This window comes from Taeniopygia guttata, chromosome 1 (genome assembly GCF_048771995.1).
Source record: "Taeniopygia guttata chromosome 1, bTaeGut7.mat, whole genome shotgun sequence".
NCBI classification, from domain to species: domain Eukaryota; kingdom Metazoa; phylum Chordata; class Aves; order Passeriformes; family Estrildidae; genus Taeniopygia; species Taeniopygia guttata.
The window spans coordinates 34,330,892-34,350,013 of record NC_133024.1 but is presented as its reverse complement, the minus strand read 5'-3'; the positions used below and the strand labels follow the sequence as shown (position 1 = coordinate 34,350,013).

Below are 19,122 nucleotides of genomic sequence, written 5' to 3'. Positions count from 1 at the left end.
ATGAACAAATAAACAACTCTTGCATGACAAGTAAAGCTTACGCAACACTAGTAACATTAATAAGAACTTATGGAAAATGTCACTACAAACCAGAAAAATTAGAGTTAAATATTTTACCGTGGCTGTAGCATACAGCTGTAAACATATCCTGCTAAAAATAAAAGAAAACAGACTTTTAAATTTGTATTTAAACTTCTGGATTTTGAATGCAATGTACTGTGAAAGGCTTTGATCTCGTTAGTCTCTGTCAGTCAGCCCTATTTTGCTCCATCTAACCAAAGAAAAATAAATTGTGTAATTGTCCTGAAGAAACTTCTGTTTCTATTCTTTGGGTTTCTTGTCTCTGCTCTTCTTGACACAGGCCTTTGACTTCCTTATCTCTGCATTAGGATAACTTTATAAGAATCTGTTTGGATTTTCTTGCAATTCCCTAGAAACTTTCTACTTGGACAGTTCTTTATGGCACTGTTAGGAGGAAAGAGTTAAAAGCAGAGGAGCGCAGAGGAGGATTCAAGATTCCAAGAGACCTTGAAGGTGGGAATGCTGAGGCCTGGAGAATATCATTATGGGAATATACCCCTAAGATTATGCCCGCTGCTGTCTATCTTTCTGTTTTGAGAAATAGAGCTACTGTTTAGACATCCAAGTCTAAGGGACTTGGAGGCATTTTCAGGGACATTCCTGAGCTCCTGTCTTGGGAGAGAGATCAGAGCTCAGAGCTCATAAAAAGCACAGAGATCACAATGTTGTGGTAAGCTCCATGTGTGTGGGCCCTCAATAAGTGGGTGCAAAGAACAGCCTTGGCACCCCTCAGGGTGGACTGAGCCTGATGGTTCCTGAGTTCCCACTCCTGTGTCTCTGCCCAGGTCTTGCTTTGGCATCTTCTGGTTAGCGAAGTAATTAAATCCATTTACTCTTTGCATTTCAGATGTGGTCTTGTGGTTGTTCTGCCTGCCTGCCTGTGTGGACTCCTGACAGGACCTTTACCTTTAAACACCCTTTACTTGCTCTTTCTCATATTTTCTTACAGCACTTTTAAGGAACAGGTATGATAAAATACACTGTTGTGATCCTCACAATGTCAGGTTGCTGCCTCCCTTTGGTGATAACCAGATTTTCTATATATCACAAAACACCTCCACTCACCTCTTTACAACTTTTTACAAAACTTTGACAGGTGTAAGGTAAATTCACTTTTCATAGAATAGCCCAAGACAATCCTTAGCAATGTAGGAAAACTATAACCAGCTTTCTCATGAATTTAAACATTGACCAGGAAAGTGTTGCATAACCACATTACAAACCACCCAGGCTGAAGCTATCTTCCACCCTCAGCTCTAACTAAATTACAGCCAGGGATGCAGGATTCACAGGGATAGAAGTCACAACATTGGGAAGCAGTGTGATACTGCAGCCTAGTGCATCCATCATTTATCTGGGATAAATAATTCCTGTGTTTCAGCTCTTAGCCCTCAGGCTATTGTTGTGCTTCACATGGAACAGTCAGTTACATCTGCATCAATTTGGGATAGTTTCTTTTTTTTTTTTTTTTCCTGTAAGGAATGTGAATAATGTCAATGGATATTTAATTACATTTCCAAGGCTTTCATTGTTATTCACATTTCTTTACATTCAGATTATTTCAGTCAGATGCTCGATTACTTGTCGGAGCCTAAACGACAAATGATCTGGTTTTAAAATGTGTGATATCATTATATACATTAATGAAAAATTAAAAACATGTTTTTGAGTCTAAGTATGCAAAATATAACCTCAGGTTAAAAAGAATTTAATCCAATAAAATATGAATAGAATTTCAGAGGGATCATCAAATTCATCAGAGGCAGAGAGATAATGAACATAACCTAATTAATGTCCTTGTTGTAGCTATTTGCTGAGCAGTTGAGTGTACACTAGATGGCAGCCTGAGTATAGATGATTTCATCCTATTGCTTGTTCTCCAAGAAAAGGTGAAATTGAGAAATATCCTTGGACTCAGTAGTGTGTTTTGGGAAAAATGGAATTGAATGATGGACCAAAATATGGGATGCTTAAGTCTGCAATGTTCTTAGGTCCTCCCTGCAGTGTCACCATAGTGTAGATAGCATCAAGTAGAGAAAAGTCTCTTTCTCAGCTAAATGCAAGTAACACCAGTAACAAATGCTCTAAAACCCAAGGGCAAAATAACCAAAATATTCAGGAATAAGCTGTTTGCAGCTCAGATTTCACAACATGGAAATGAGAAAGACTTTTTTGTGTGCCCCTTGCAGTATAGACAAAGAACAAGATGAAGAAGCTGCTCAGGACAGCCAAAAAGAAACACTCACAGATAAGATTTGATCTCCTCGCTGCAGTTCTCCGCTGAGATCCGCTGGCCCACCTGCGAGGATGAAAGACACGAAAATGCCTTCCCCGTCTTCACCTCCCACAATGTTGAAACCAAGTCCTGTGGAGCCCTTGTGCAGGATGATTTTTCGAGGCTCTCTGTATAGAAACGAAATTATAATGTTTAGGCACTCACACCTCTTACTGCGTATTCATTTTTCACAGCATCTTAAGCATGTTATATTTTGACTAAGACACCATGGCCTGCTATTGTCTAAAGAACCACATAACAGATGACAAAGCTGTTAACTGGTGAACAGATAAGGTAGGAATCAACCAGCATTATTTTTTCCCCTCATGGTTGAATTCAAACATCTTTATTAATTTCACCCCATTGGAGTCATCTTCACTATGTTAAGTGACAAATTTTTTAAAAGGAAAAACAAAACTGAATATATTTAATAATCTAATTTATAGCAGTACTATATATCCAGGTACCCAATCTTTATATAGTACCTTTTTCTTTTAAGTTCTAGTCTTGCTTTTGCAACAAATGAACAAAGAAAAAACTTACAACTCCAAGCAAAACAATGGCAGTTGTGATCCTGACATATTTGGAGCAAATAACATTTATATGATCAAGCTAATCCAGCAGAATCTCATTAAAAACTTTGGTTTGACACTATCAGGATCATGCATTTTTTAAGTCACATTGCATTTATCACTGAACCACCCCAAGGGGTACCTGCTTTTGCCACGCTCATTAAAAACTATTAATTATGATAGAAATCAATAAATAATAACAGGTATATCTCACACAGCTCTTTTCATCTGTAAATTGAAAATATGACCCAGAGGATGTAATCATAACATGCAATTTACTGATGGGAATACTTATTTACAGAAATAGGTAACTTTTCTAAGCAAGCAAGGTAGCGTTCTTGGGAAAGGATCCCAAATATTCTTGTTCCCAGTCTCTACATACAAGGCCTCAGAGTTAGCTCTCCCTTGGATACACAAGCACACACAACCACTTATACATACATGCACTCTATGATTATTGGGACTTACCCCATTTAAAATCCCTCTAACAATTTAATTTTCAAAAAAAGTGTAAATGCTGTCCAATTAAGATGTATAAATTTTAAGCCCAGCCCTGCAAGTCTCTTAAACACATACATGTGGGTGTCTGTGACTCCTCCCAGAGAAATAGGACGCTCTACTCATTAAGTTTACAAAAAAAAAAGTTGCCAGCAACAAAAACACACATTCCACAGAATGCTTCTTGTATAAAAAATCCAATCTTTCCTCTATATTATACCACAGTTCCGTATCACACAAATGGATATTTCATTTCCGTTTTGTTTTTAAAGAACAGAGAAAATAGAAGAGAAGTGATTAAATTGAGTGATGCCTTATTTGATATGAGTTTAATCTTATGGATATATGGAGACTTTCTCTTAACATGATACTTCTGAAATCATAGGCATTTGTTAATCTTTGCCCAAGGCTAATATTCAAATAGTATACTCAACTTGATTATGATGTTAAAGTAACATCTCAGCTTTCTGAAACTGAAGTTTCATATATTTGAAAGAGAAGACTAAAGCAAAGTATTAGTCCTACTCCATACGGTTCTTCATCTCTTGACTTTTTTAATGTTGTAAGGTCAGAAAACAGTTAAAACTACAGCTGTAAGCAAAAGATACCTTGCACTGAGTTTGTGTATTTTTAAAGTATTTTTAAGAATCAGAAAATAAAGATAGAGGTCTTTTTTTTCTTTTGCATCGCTGCTGTTGCTTTGCCTTGTAGCAACTCCTTCAACACCTTGTTAAATATGTGCAGAGTAGACATAATGCGATCCAGATTCTAAGAAGTCTAAACAGGCTTTTAATTAGAAGTGTGACCTGGGGGCTGGAGCAGAACTAGGACAGTGAGCTGAAAGCATGGTTTCTCTTCTCTGCTTAGCCCATGCACTGCTGAGTGTTCTTGGCAACTCACTTCTTCTCCCAGCTTCAGTTTCCTCATCCACAAAATGATACAGTGACACTTGCCATCTTAAGTCCTACTCATCAGAAATACTTTGCAAGAATTGAGTAGCTGCCATTTAATATTTACCAGAATATGGGGGAAAAAGAGGCAGCAAAGTCAAACCAATATATCTGCATGCTTTGCTGGTAAGAAATCAGAAGAGATCTTGTTCAAAATAAAAATGAGTATTTTCACATATGACAGGCGGCTTGGATCAAATAGTTGAAAGCCAGGGCCATGGACAAAACTAGGTCAATACAACTGGGTATCTACTGAATAGTAAGCTGTGCAGCTCAACAAAATGTTGGCCCAGTTATTAATCCCTGTCTCTGATAAAGTCAGCAGATTTATGCCTAAAGTGCTGCCAGTGCTGTTTTATAATTTTGGCCTTTTGACAGCAAAATTCACATTCTGCTCTTGGCTGATTATGTTCAGAGGAAGTTCAGACAATAAGGGGAAAATGTCAGAAGCTGTGATTAGAATGCAATGGGTTTCCACCCCTGCTCTTTTACCTAATCAGATCATTTTGGTCATGACTCTGATTTGGCTGAATAGAGGCTGACCATCCTTAACATGCCTTGTATTTCTTTCATATCTGAGTACCCTGCAGAATCTGAAATGTGTACTCAAGAACACCTAAGTGATGTTGTCATTATAAAGATAACCTTTATCCCTTACTGTACTACAAAATTTATAGGAAGTAGAATGTACATGCCAATTCACTTTAAAATAATAAATATGCTTAAAAATATGTAATTGTTCACATTTGCATAGTGTACTTAGAATGACAATGAAAAAAAGGGTTTATGATGGTAAAAAAGTAGATATAAAATTTATGAAGTTGAAGTAGGAAAAATATTTCTTAAGGAAACCAACTACAGTACTAGTCACTGCCCAAGTGATTTTTAAGACTGATGCAGTCAGTTAGTTACCTGCCAATGCTTTATCAACACTCACTGAAATGTCTAAGCTGAAGACGAGGATTTTACATATTTTATCATCTGGTGTAAAAGTTACAGTCAACCCTTAATACGATATTTAACGAGGTCTAAGAACAACTGCTCCAATGTTTTTTTGAATATGTAGGAAACAACACTAGGAAAAAACTCCTTTGCCTCTGTGAAAAATCACTATGAATATGGTTCCAGTACACATCAGACAAAATGCAGATAAATGCTGTAAAGGTGATGGAATCAAATAGTTAAAGTTTACATGATGATAGGAGAGTTGAGAACTGAAAGAAAAGTAACTCAAATGTGAATGATGTTTGCTTGTAGTTAATGCACTCAGAATGTGTAGCTGTCTGCAGAAAACAGCAGCTAAGGCAGTATTTATTTTAAGATGGGGGTGGCTGGGCACTGAACAGGTTCCCTAGGGAAGTGGTCATAGCACCAAGCCTCACAGAACTCAAGGAGCACTTGGACAATGATCTCAGGTACATGGTGTAGCTCTTGGGGATGTCCTGTGCAGGGGTTGGACTCAGTGATCCTTGTGGGTCTCTTCCAACTCAGCTTGTTCTATGAAGATGTTTTATTTGGATACAATAGATGGCACTCTGTAGCTACCCTGGAAAAAGGAGCAGTCTAACATCCAGTATTTCTGAAATTCATGTTTCAGCCTCCAGCTTTAACTATTTATCCCATTTACAATTTCTTCTGTGATAAATAAAGCTGAAGGTAACTTTGTAGGTGCTAACAAAGCGTACTAGCACTTTAATTTGGTGTGTGCATGTTTTATACCCTCCTGCAGCTCTATACCCCATACAAACAGAGCAGAGCAGCAGGGGAAATCAAGCAGAAATTAGAAAGGAGTGTGAGATGAAAACATTCCTGGACTGACAGAAGGCAGCAGAAGGGAGGGGGAAAAATGAGAAGAGAAAAAAGGAAAGAAAAAAGGAAAGAAGAGCGAAATCAGAATAAAGGGAGGCAGTGCCTCTGTAAAGGAGAACAGAGAAGGAAATAAAAAGGTAGGGAAGGAAGAAAGGAAGATTTACATTAATAGGTCCAGGAGTAAAGGAGCAAATAAAGTGCTGCAATCCACACAAATTTACAGGCTGAGAAATCAATGGCAGAATCAATTTGGATGGACTTGGTTACTTGCTTTAGGGAATGCATCAGATCAGATTCTGTAAATCACATTATAAACTGCAGGTTTGATGTAAGAGCAAAGGGTTACTAAATTAATATTTGAAAATACTAAGCAGTAACAAAATGTCAACACTTAAGAAAATGTCTTCTGTTATAAAAATGCAATGACCAAAAATAAATTAATGTGCAGCATATCTCTCCTTAACAGGTTTGTTTGGTTTACGCATGTTTAATTTGATGATTATCTTGAAAACAGCAAGTGCTTTTTATTTACTTCATTTGTACTGAATATTTGGTTTGATCAGTTTACTGTTAACAAACAGAAAATGACAAGACAAAAAATTTGACTATTACTATCATTCTATTGACTGGAATCCATAGTAATTATAGATCAAATATGAGATTAAAACTGGACTGATAAATGATGGGGAAGTGCTTTCTAAAAACAAGTAATTCTTATAATAACTAACTGAAAGAAAATCCATTATTAAATTGATTTTTTTTGTACTGCTGGCAACATTAAAGAAGAGTCAGTTTTAGTATTCATCTCAAATGACACAGCTCTTTCTGTTTCTTTTGTACCATCTATAAAACTGGAGTGTTGACACGTTTTGTGCTTTTTGAAATGCAGAAATACAGACATATTAAACAACGCTGGGTGCTTTCAAATATCAGACCTTAGGGATTTCTTCCATTTTATACAATCGATGAGGTATCTCAAGTCTGCAGAGGTTTAGAAATATGGCTTTGATCTTGATTTGGCTACAGTTTTTTTGTTGTTATGGCTTTTAATTTTTTTTCTTTCTGTTGTTGTTGGTTTTTTGCCTTTCCTCCTCCCCCCAAACTGCCACTTTCTTCACAAAAGATGTTGAAAGCATCTTTTGTTGCTTTCGTGTTATAGTAACACAGATCACAGAAAGCCCAGAAGAATATTTATCTTATTGTTTGCATTAGGGTAGCATCAATATACAAGTCAGAGGCCAGAACCTTTGTACTCTTATAAAGTGCAAGAAAACCCATCCCAGCTTGATTTAGCAAATAGCAGGAGGTTAAGTTGAAGTTGCAAGAAGTTTTATTATCTGGGTAAAGTCACATTAGTTTATCAGGGAAAAGAGCACACAAGGGATAAGACAACAGGAAATGGCTTTAAATTGAAACAGGGTGGATTTAGATAAAATATTAGGACAGATACATCTACTGTCAGGCTGGTGAGGCACTGGCATAGGTTGTACAGAGAAGCTGTGAATACTCAGCCCCTGGAAATGTTCAAGGCTAGGCTGAATTGGCATTTGAGCAACCTGGTCTAAGGGAAGATGATACTGCCCATGGCAGGGGTAGGGTTTGAACCGGATGATCTTTAAAGTCCCTTCCAACCCAAGCCATTCTAAGATTCTCTGAAAGAACCCACCCCAAATCAAAACAGCAAGGCCCCTTCTCCTGAGCAGTATAAATATGTTTGGCTTCTGACAATCCACAGTGTGAGCACTGAGTTACCTTAATTTGGCTAATCAAGCAATTTCTTTTTCACAGCAATAATTCTACTTTTCCTCTCATACTTCAAAAAAATCTGATAAATATCTGTGTATTTATTTCTGACAACCAAAGGACATTCATTCTGGAAGAACTTAAAAAAGATGGTTCAAATAGATCGTTCATTCTTCACAGCATTGAACATAGGAAGATTGGAGGGACAGAGTATGTGCCAGTGTGTGTGATGGTTTAAAATCTGATTATGCAAAAAAGAGATAATATGAAGTTCTAAGTTGAAGTCTTGAAATATTCACACACAACTTTTTAAAAGCCTTTGAGTTTTGGTCAAACCAAGCTTTCTTTATATAGATTTTCTTTCATACTTCCACAACTCTTGTTTCACACAAATGAAAAATCTGCTCTCATCTATTGTTTTATTTTAATACCACTTCTACTGCATCTCAGCTTTTACTTTTTCCCTTGTTATTCCCTTTTAGGCTTGGCAAAATCTTTCCATTATGATATGAAACAGCTCTACCCTTTGCTTCTCCTCCCTGGCCCTCCCTCTCATGTAGCTTTGTTGCAGTGACCAAAGCACCAGGACCTGGCAGCGGTAGGGAGCTACAGACCTTCCTTTTTCAGTTCCCAGTCCTTCATCACCTCACAGCACCTGCTCACACCAGGGCTACAATTGACTCTGTGAGGTCTCATGCCAGATAGTGACTTTAATTAGTGTTATCCTACTTTCAATTATTATTGAAAATAACAAAAATAAGGAAGCCTTCCTCTTATCTACTGCTTTCACATTGACCATCACAGCCCAGAGGAGTAACTTTGCCTGCATAAACTGAAATAATGGTTTTGCCTTCTAATTTATTAGTGACTTATTTCATTTGACCAAATATTGGTATGCTAACAATTAAGCACTCAGCCTGTAATAAGATGTACATTTATCAGATTACATATCAAAACTTCACTTTGCCTACTAAAGTTACCTTATCTGCTTGTAAAAAGTATTTTGTCAATTTAGAGTCCTTGAATTTCTTGTTCATTGAACATTTAAAAACAATCATTTATTCTAATTTTAATATTGACTACAATTTTAATGCATTTATTCTGCAAACATGATGCCTAAATTGTCACAAACTTTTATGTGTACTTAATACAAGGGGACCTACTGGGAGCTGACTGACGCATGTGTGATTGCACTGGGTTATGATTTTGTTCTGTAGGAAGACCTCTGGACTTTAGCAATCTTTCATTTTATCTTTTGTAGAGAAATTAAAGTCTGCACACCAGAACAAGTTTTCTGCTTGCAGATAGCTAGATGGAATTGGAATACAGGAATAATCTTTTTGATTTGAAAAACTGGTCTGCGTTTTTACCATGACACCTGACATTTACTTCAAATGCACAGTAGTCTGTCTCCTGGGTTTGAGAAATCTCATTGATTTTTAGAGAGATAATGTAGGGCAGCTAATATACTCTTTAGCTCTATAAGGGATATGATTATTCCTGTCTGCTTGATCATTTATCCTTTGTCTCACATTATCACTTATCTCTCCTCCTTGTTCCACATGCTAATAACCAAAATAAATCCTGAAAACTGCATCTCTGTACCACCTGCTACACCTAGCACATACAACTCCATACTAGAAAGGTTTGCTTTGCATTTTGCTTTGAAAAACTATTGGTTCCACATTGAAATCACTGTTCTAAAAACTATTAACAGCATTCAATAGCTCTATTTACCATGAATGCTCCAGCTTTACCGTTTGTAAACAAAGCTGGATGAGATGGAACTGGTGAGAGGCACCAGAATTGCACTACCAGGAGACAGGAGCAATTCAAATGCTCAGAGAATACCTAAAAATAGCAGTGCCTCTAAGCCATGTTTGGAAATATCAATACACAGGCCGCTAGTAGCAAGCATCTAAAATTACTTTGCAGAAGATACTTCTGAAACAAAAAACATTCTGTAATATCTATCCTATTCAAATTAAAAATTCCTATCCTTAGTCATGGTTCAAATGCTATTTATTTATGTATAAATATTTTAAAATATATTTCAGATGCTCAGACACATTGCTAAGTCAAAAAGACTCAATCAAAGAAGTTGAAATCCCAGTTTCTTAGAGTTGGCTGGTAGCATACAAAATTCAGATTAGTGGAGATGCCAAAAGCAGAGAGAATAGCTGTCAATCGCCGCTAACATTAAAACTTTGTGTGCTAGTATGGCAAGATTTCAAAAAAAACAAGGGCTGTTTTCAACTAATATTTTTCCTACTTTGGATAGTCACAGCCTAAGATTGTTCATTAAAATCTCTTCAAAAAACTCAAAATAACAATATTTTCAAATTCAATCATTCAAATCAAGAGTTTTCTTCGTTTTTAAACCATGAAAATAAAACATTAGGGAAGTTGTTAATGATGACCTCCAACACCTCTGAAGTTCATGCCTTTATATACAGAATAAATCTGTACACCTCATGTACAGTTTTCACACTGTGAAGAATATATGGCTTGAATATAATGGAAAAAATCTTTAAAGATGTCTTTATTTTTCCTGCCTAGCCATTCATTTTGTTGCTGGACATAAAGTCCACAAAAGCCCTCTCTAATAAAAAAAGAAACTGTTTTATGTGCTCATCCATCTTCTTGTTGAAAAAAAGCTATTCAAGTTCTTTAAAAATCTATTCTGGCCAGCTCTATTATCAGATATTCATCAGGGTGGAAAGGACTAAATGCCAGCAAATGCAATTCCCTCTGTATTTCTTTGACCCTCCCAGATTTAATTTTTCATTCATAGGACCCAATAATTATATTACTTCAGTGACTCCACAGTCAGTCAGACAGAGCCAGCATGCAGGGTACAAATGCCAGCATGTGCCAGGGATGCCTTGCAGGTAAAGCAGCTGTTTAAAAAGTGCATCTCAAAACCAATACAGTGATTCCCCTAAATACAGGATTCTACTGACAGGAACATGGTTCCTAAAAGAGAAAAATAACTTTGTTTTGACCTCAAATTCTATTAGCTGTAATCATAGCAGCATGGACTCTACAAAAACATTAGAATAAATTGAGCTTTAACATAACGAAACGTTTAGGGCTCAGCTGATTACTCATTTCTGCTCAGCAGTGGAATAGGCTAACAGTCCCACTTTCCTATGTGAAATGAAATACGATGCAGGTTAAGTTGATTAGGAATAATTACAAGCTGATGTTCTTCTCCCTCCTGAACAACATGAGACCTGTGGTATCAATTACAGATTTTCTGTACTGTAATGATTCACACACAATACATGCAAGTTGTCTGTGCGGCCAGTTCAGATTCTGAAATTTATCTAAAAATTCATTTAGAAAGATTAATTTCCAGATTTAAGTAGTAGTTTAAAGCTACAGGATGATTCCTGAGTTGGTCCAGTAGACCAAGCCAGAGACATCATAATAGAATTTCGTTGCTTAAATCTCAATTGAGCAAATTATTTTTTTCTCCCCCTCCCCCTCATTTTTTACCACCCAAATTGTTCTTGAATCTCAGTTTTATTTTAAACACCAACTTATTCATGAGATGATATGAAGAAGAGTCAGGGGAATTTATTATCTCTCTTTGGATTAGAGAGAAAAAGAAATCTAAGAGGAGGGTGTTTAAGCACTGAGACTGCTTGTCCAGGACTTGAGCAATCTCCAGGTTTTTGATAGTCACAGCTTCACTGGACAAGACCCGGAGCAACCTGATCTGCCTTAAAATTGGTCCTGTTTTGAGCATGATGGCTGAATGACAAACAAGGCTTTATTTACAGAACTATATTCCAGATAATAGCCCTTGAGCCACATGCACTTTTCCTGCATAATTCCATTACTCAAACTATTTCTCAATTAATAGCTGTTTCACATATTTTAAATAATCATATTTTAAAATGATAGCTCTAGATAAGAAATTAAAAATTGTGACTTGTGAGAAAACAATTTCAGACTTCACTTAGGACAGGATTAGTTTACACAGTGACCAATTTATTTTCTGACTGCACCACAGTACAATTGTAACAGAAACTAAAAGACAACAAGATGACATCTTTTCCCTGTGGAAACTTTATAGTCTCACTTTTATCACAAGAAAGAAAAACTTAGAAATATGAACTGAGAGCAGCCAATGATAAGTTATTACCCATGCCTACAGAGTTCCACATTTCTATGGGAGGGGATAAAAACAAATTGACATTTTTTTTAGACTATGCCATTCAGTGCAAATAAAATCTGTGTTCCTGTGTTAAATATCAGCTTTTCTAATACGATAAAGATGTGCATTATTCACATTTTACACCATGGTCTTAGTTAAAATTGAGGTTAGTTAAAGTTGAGCTGTGTACCCAGAGCTGTGTTCTACAGTTAACACACTCATGTACACAGATATTCAGCAGCACAGGACTAATATTTTCTATCAGTACTTCTTCATCCTTAGTTTTGGACACTGGTTTGTCAAAAGGAACTCATGCATACATTAAGAAAACAGAGTCAGACTTCACTGGGCTTTTCCATGATAAGTGGGAAGATTTTACAGCTAACACAAGTAAATATTAACACTAGTCAAGTGAGATGAATTGAACAAATAGTGTCCAATATATCTCCATGACAGATACTCTCATCTCCATGAAAATCAAACCTTTCAGTATAAGTACCAAGAAAGGACCAGCACTAATTTGAAACTTCATTGCTTCATCTCACAGACTTAAACGCCGTGGTGTGCAAACCCACATCTAATGAACAGCTCTGTGTGTGTGGGTAGTTCAGTGGTACCTGACACCTCTAGAGCAGCTTCAAGAGAGAATCATCTTACCCTTCCACAGAAATGGTCCGCTGCAAGCTCACTGTGGGTGGACGCGTTGCAGTGCTGTGCTGGGAATGACTGTACGGCCAAGGAAGAATAAAGAAAAGCATTTGTTAAAGACATAGAAATTTCTCTTGCTCTTATTGTCTCTAGAAGTTTAGTTAATGCCAAGGTAGATACAACAATCAGATGGTTTTACATGTGTCTAAAGCATTTTGACTTCAGTGGTGCTCATCTGTTCAAAAAGGGCTTAATTGTACAATCTCTCTTGTTTAAATTCAGCTTTCGTTTCTCATTAAGAGCAGAAAATGAAGATAATAACTCCCCCTTATCTTTCCTACTCATTTTTAACACTTATATATCCCCACACAGAGTTTAGTAATTTAAAGTAACTTAAATGCTAATTATTCCAAATATACTAAACATACAATGCAAATTTAATTTCAGAACAAAAGGTAAAACAGCAAATGATAATGTAATCAATCTAATTCTCAGTGTTTCTCAGTAAAGGAGGACATGGATTCCTTAGAATTCCATCTTGATGTAGCTTCAACACTAGTTCTATCATATTTTAAGCAGCTTGAGTCTTTCCACATAGATTTTTTATTAATCTAGGACACAACATTTAGGAAAAAACATGTTATTATTTCTATAGCAAAACACAGACTCTCTGAAAAAAAACCTTTTTGATTGATTTTGATTTATGAGGCTTCTCATATGTTATACTGACATGACTAAGAAACCTGAGTAATAATAATAATTATGTTAAAAATACACAGTATGCACTAATTTCAGTATTATACTATGGTAGAACAGTATTGTAAGTACAAATGGATAAAAAAGAGCATCAGTCAAAGGCAGTTTTGTGATAATAAATTGTCCTCCTTATCCAAGACATCCAGTTTAAATAAGATATTAAAAAGCAGAAGCATCTGGGTGTATTTTCTGATTAGTTTAAATTACTACAGCACATAGTGAGGCCCAGTATTAATAATGCAAAGTGCACAATAAAAAATAAATCTTTATGTCACTTTTATATCAATGATTCTAATAACTGAAGACTTTGTCTTACTTTCAAGCTTTGCATATATCTCAAGCTGCTTGTTCAGAAGCAATATATCTTATTTCCAGAAAAGCATTTCATTTGACATTAGTGAGCCACACATCTATTTTACATGAATTTCATCCTGTAGCACAGTCAATACTGTCTGACAGAAGAGATGTTTTTTTGTTTTTGTGTAGCCCATGGAGTTGTGATGCCTGTCACTCAACAAACAAAAGTCCTGCTGCTTCCTGGTATCTTCTGTTGTGATCAGTGTGCTTTGTTTTGTGTTAGTATTTATCCCTACTGAGAAGGTTTCAGAAGGATTATGGAAAAGTATATTCCCCTTCTAAGAAGAGCTGCAGAGCTTTTTATCTGTTTTATAGCAAACTTAGGAGTACCATAAGTTTCTTGGATCATGATGTGAACAGAATAGCTGAGTGGGACAAACACTGAAGAATATTATATGAATATTGGTTAAAATTTCACATTAAGTTTGCATGTACAAGGAACTTTACACCCCACTCCTGCCAAGTGAGGGGCTCATCTATCTACAATATTCCACCCATCAGAAAACCTTTTCCAATCCTAGGGATTTATGACACAGTATTCAAATGAGCCCTCACCTTCTTTCATGAAAAGAGTTCAGAACTGATGATATGAAAACTCATTTTCTTTACATAATTATAAAAATCAAGTTTGATGCTTGATACGAGCTTGTGCCTTCTAAGGTATCATCATGAATACAATGACATCTTAAAGTCTAAAATGCAATTTAATCATTGCTTGACACAGGTTGCTATTGGAGACAGGATAATAGTCTGATATGATTCCTAAATGACTTATTGAAAAGATAATCTCCTGTTGAATTCTATCAAACTGATGGAACCAGCAGAAAGAAGCCAATTTCATCACATCCTCAATACACTTGTGCATTTGCCATGTCTTTTGCAGCACAGAAGAAATAAAGCTTTCTGTTACCAACACTTTCTGTGATGAATGCCCAAACATATCCCTACTGAGATATGTAAGCAGCATAGTTTTAAACTGACAGATCAAAGTATTCAGAGTTTGACATTTAAGCTTACAAAAATGCTACCGTTCCTCTAAAATGATACAGAATGGACCTCCTACTAGTTTTAGTAATATAACCTAACATTAGTAATATTTCAATATACCACCCAGTACTACAGCCACACAAGACAGATATTCCCTGGATAAAAGAATTTTACGTCCTGTAAAAGACCAATTTTAACTTAAATCCATTTTATTTTAGTTCATTGAGACAAGAGGGCTATACTGTTCTTGTAAGACAATTCATAAGAGTGAAAGAACAAAGAATGAGATTGTAAATTAATAATAAGGTGCAAAACTGGAAGCAAAGAATCCAACCTCTCATTTTAATGGGCTTAAATTGCCTTTTGTTTTAAACTTATTTCTCAGGCAAGGTGAACCATTTCATGGCTTCATTAAATAATAAAAATAGAGCAGCCTAGTGTTCATGTATTTTTTTAATGTTTATAATGAAATAATCATATCAGTAAATATTATAGAAACAAAATTTATGTAGACAGCTTTAATTCTGTGCTAGGCCAAGAAAACTCTGAAGGCACTTTTGCTTTGTGGGTGATGCTGCAACTGGAGGCAGCATCATAAACCCTTCTTTCCCCACAGGGATCAGATGAACTACCACCTTCCCTTCCCAAATGATGCTTTCATCCTTCCAGAATATGCCAGTGAAACCTCTATCTGGGATGAAACAGTCATGTTAGGGAAATACTTATTGTGTTTTAAACTTCTATAATGCAAAATTATGGACATACCGCCATTAAGGGATCAGACTGCATGATGCTCAAATCAGTTCATCCCAGAGCCTGTCTATTGCATTGACAATAGAAGAAACAAGGTTTTTACAGTCCAAATTTTTTCCTCTTCTCTTTTGTTTAGATAAAACCAAGAGACACTGTCTTTGCAAAGAGAGTACTAGAAAAGTCATTAGCTTTCCTCTCTCAACCCTGAACCTCTATCAACAAAGAACAGTTGTCCTCTATTTGCTATAGCCCTGATTTAGGAACCCTTTTGTTTTCATATATCTTTATTTTGACAAGTCAAAACTGACAGTATTAAAGTTGTTTGCTTTCTAAGTCAATTGACCTGCAACTTCTCATAAAGATGCAGTGAAGCAGCTGTGGCACAGGCTGGGTAGAGACCTCTCTGAACACTGACTTTGGAGCAGCCATTCTTCAGCTCCCAATTCTGAAACTGCCACACAGAAGAAAAATATACAAACTCCATTTGTCTATCAATATGTTCTCTGCAGGGAAAAAAAAAATCCAAAACAAACATCAACAAAAGCAAACCCAAAACTAAAGCTCTGAGTTATTCTTTGTCATTCACAATACTAAACAAAAAAGAGTCATAAATGTAATATTAAAAAATTCCACAGGAGACCAGTGAAGGGAAGATAATACTGTTTGTTTTTATGATGTATTCTCAGCATGTTGTTTCTTATGTCAAGGATTGAAAGTAGCACTGAAGCTGTTTATAAAGCTCCTAAGCTTTTGATTTGATGGATGTAAGAGTTTAGGAAGGCAACATGCTTTAATTCCATTAATGTGGAGTTTTAATTCAGCTCAGTGAAGTGAAACCAGCTTTTCCTGATGCTGCCAACAGCTAAACTCCTAACTTAAATGAGTTTTTGCACTCCTGTGAGATTAATTAGAAGACCAGAGATTGCCTTTTTTTGGCATTAATTTAATCTCAGCTACAAATGGTTTGATAATATCCAGCACTGACAGTTACTGACCCATGTTAGAAGTGTCAAACTAACCAGACAGTCTCCCATCAGAGGCAAATAGGAAACTTCAGGGAATAGGACATTCAACCCTGCTACCTTCAGATCACCCTCAGGTAACAAAGCCAGACATGAGATGTAATGCTGTTTTCATGCACAAGCACATGCAGTGAGGACTTTAGCAACATAACTCAATTTTTAAAATGGCATCTGTACATCTAGTGTACAAATAGCATTGCTAGGCTAAATAGCTACTCATTGGAAAACGGATAAGTAATAAAATGAAGGATTAGGCTGTCACTCAGCCTACAAATATGTAGAATAAGGACCACACTACATCTCTATTCAGGTTCTCTGAGGCAATTTCACTTGCACAACTAAAGTAAAAAAGGTTGCTAACTTATTCCTCCCTCCTGCCTGCCTCCCTTCCCTAAACAGTTTTCACAAATAAGTTGTTAGCCACATTCTGTGACGTGAAGTATTGGAGTTACTGCAGCCCTAAACTACTGTCACTTAGCAATAAGGAAGAATGCAAGGTGGAGCTGTGACTCAGAGGAATGCTTCAGCTCCTGGAACAGAGCTAATTATCCACCTTTGTTAGCAGTGTGCCCAAGTCAGGAACCTGGTCTTCAAAGTGGTGAAACATCCACTGACTTCAAATCTACTTCCTTATGACTGAGGTAATTGAAGGAGATAATGATTACCTTTAAAATATAAAAAAATCTTACCTTTTTGAGACGATTTGTTCTTTCAGTTTGAGATACAAGAGTATTTAAAACAGCAGAAGTGGTTTAGAATGATGTGGGGGGAACTGAAAGTAAGTAGGAATGCTGTTTAAAGGAGTAGAGTGGAGAGGACATTTTTAAAACAGTTCTACATGTGAAATTCCCATGTAGAGTAAATACAGACTTGAAGTATTGTGAAGAACTCACCATTGGGTAAATTAGGGATAGTGAGTGAAAACCATTTAAAAAACCTTAATCCAATCCTAAGTGATTGTGTTCCTTGTTCATATATTCATATTTTGGACAAACTTTTGGGTCTTTAGAAATGGGGTGCCTAAATCTCCACAGAATTCCAAGACATTCTATTACTGTAAAAAATAAAAGTAAGCTTAAGTCTTCCTATCAGCCTCAGTTGTAATAATACCGTTGTTATTATTGCTATCATAATTATTTATGATACTGTAATGATTATGAATGATTAAAGCTCATTCTTGGAGCTGAAATACTCCCTGACAAAGTTAGTTTGAAAATTATACCAGCTGAGGACTGAGGTTTACATGAGAAAATATCTACATGTGAAAAACATAGAGGTGTGTAGGAAAAAAAAGGGGATAATGGTAGAAGAACAAAAATCCATCACTCTCAGTTACTTAAGCAGTATTGGATGTCTATGATCCATGAACATAACACCTGATTTTGTCTCTAATTACAGCTGTGGAAGAGGACGTAATGCTATTGTCATGAGTTTAAATAGGGAGTGTTTGTTTAGAACCTGCAGGAAACTTCCCGAGGCACTCCACATGGCCTCCCAATTACCCGCAGCTCAGGGTACCTGGTACCACGCTCAATCCTGTGCTGGCTTGGCACTTCCTAATGGAGAAGGCAGCTGTCACCCTCCTTCCTGCTCTTTGGCATGATGCTTACACGCTTCTACGTCACTAATGATTTTTGCCAGACACTCAAATGTTGTACCTCATTTCCTGTTGCTATCATTCCTAATTCTCCCCAGTACCAGGGCTTTCAAAGCTGTGGACACAAGTTGTAATGAACTCATCACAACCCCCATTCACTGTCACCCTGTGCTGCCCAGGGGAAGCAAGTACAGAAATCAGGAGTGAAGCTGAGTCTTGAAGGAAGAGAAAGGTTGGGGGAAGGTGTTTAAAGGTTTGGTTTTATTTCTCATTACCCTACTCTGATTTAATTGAATTACTTTCACTGAGTTGAGCCTACTTTGCCTATGATGGTGATTGATTTCTCCCTAGAAAGCAAGAACACACACACATATATATTCTTTCACAGGGTGTATGTAGCAGTTTCCATCAGTAGCTGCTCTGCAGCAGCTGCAACACCCAGCACTCACCACAAACCCCAGTTCTGATGGATTTCTAGAGCTGTGTGTTGGTCCCACAATAAAACAGGTCATTGCACTCAAACCTTATTAGGTCTCCAGGCAAGTGACAACTAAAGTATGTGCACCAAACTTCCTTTGCAGTTTAAGCAAATGTCAAAAGGCATTAGGAAGGACTTGAAAAATGGGTCCACATTTAAGAAACTTTGACAAAACCTAGACAGAAATCAAGAGAGAGCTCAGCAGTTTTAGGAAAATTCATATAGGCATAATAGGAAGAATCATATAGATTCTTCATATAGATTTACCATCCAAAAACACCAAATGGCACATCAGACATGTATTAAACAGTTGCATTGTGGAGGGAAGGTGGAAGAGGAAAAAAGAAATTATTGGGTAAGTTTTCCAGTAAGAAAACTGCTTCTATGGTCTAAAGGAAAAGCTCATCTATTCTACAGTCTGTGAATACATA

At 36.5% G+C, this 19,122-nt stretch overlaps 1 protein-coding gene across 43 annotated transcripts in view; it reads right to left on the bottom strand.

The window, feature by feature from the left end:
• Positions 1–19,122, bottom strand: part of DLG2 (discs large MAGUK scaffold protein 2) — a 988,777-nt gene that overhangs the window by 213,255 nt on the left and 756,400 nt on the right. For 39 of the 43 annotated variants that reach the window (XM_030286703.4, XM_032751275.3, XM_032751277.3 and 36 more), the window contains 2 exons: positions 12,751–12,819; positions 2,328–2,484 (listed from right to left, as the gene is read on the bottom strand). In XM_030286703.4, coding sequence (XP_030142563.1) covers positions 2,328–2,484; positions 12,751–12,819 — 226 coding nt within the window. The remainder of the gene's footprint in view (positions 1–2,327; positions 2,485–12,750; positions 12,820–19,122) is intronic. The other 4 variants (XM_072937115.1, XM_032751295.3, XM_072937139.1 and 1 more) reach the window with 1 other exon arrangement.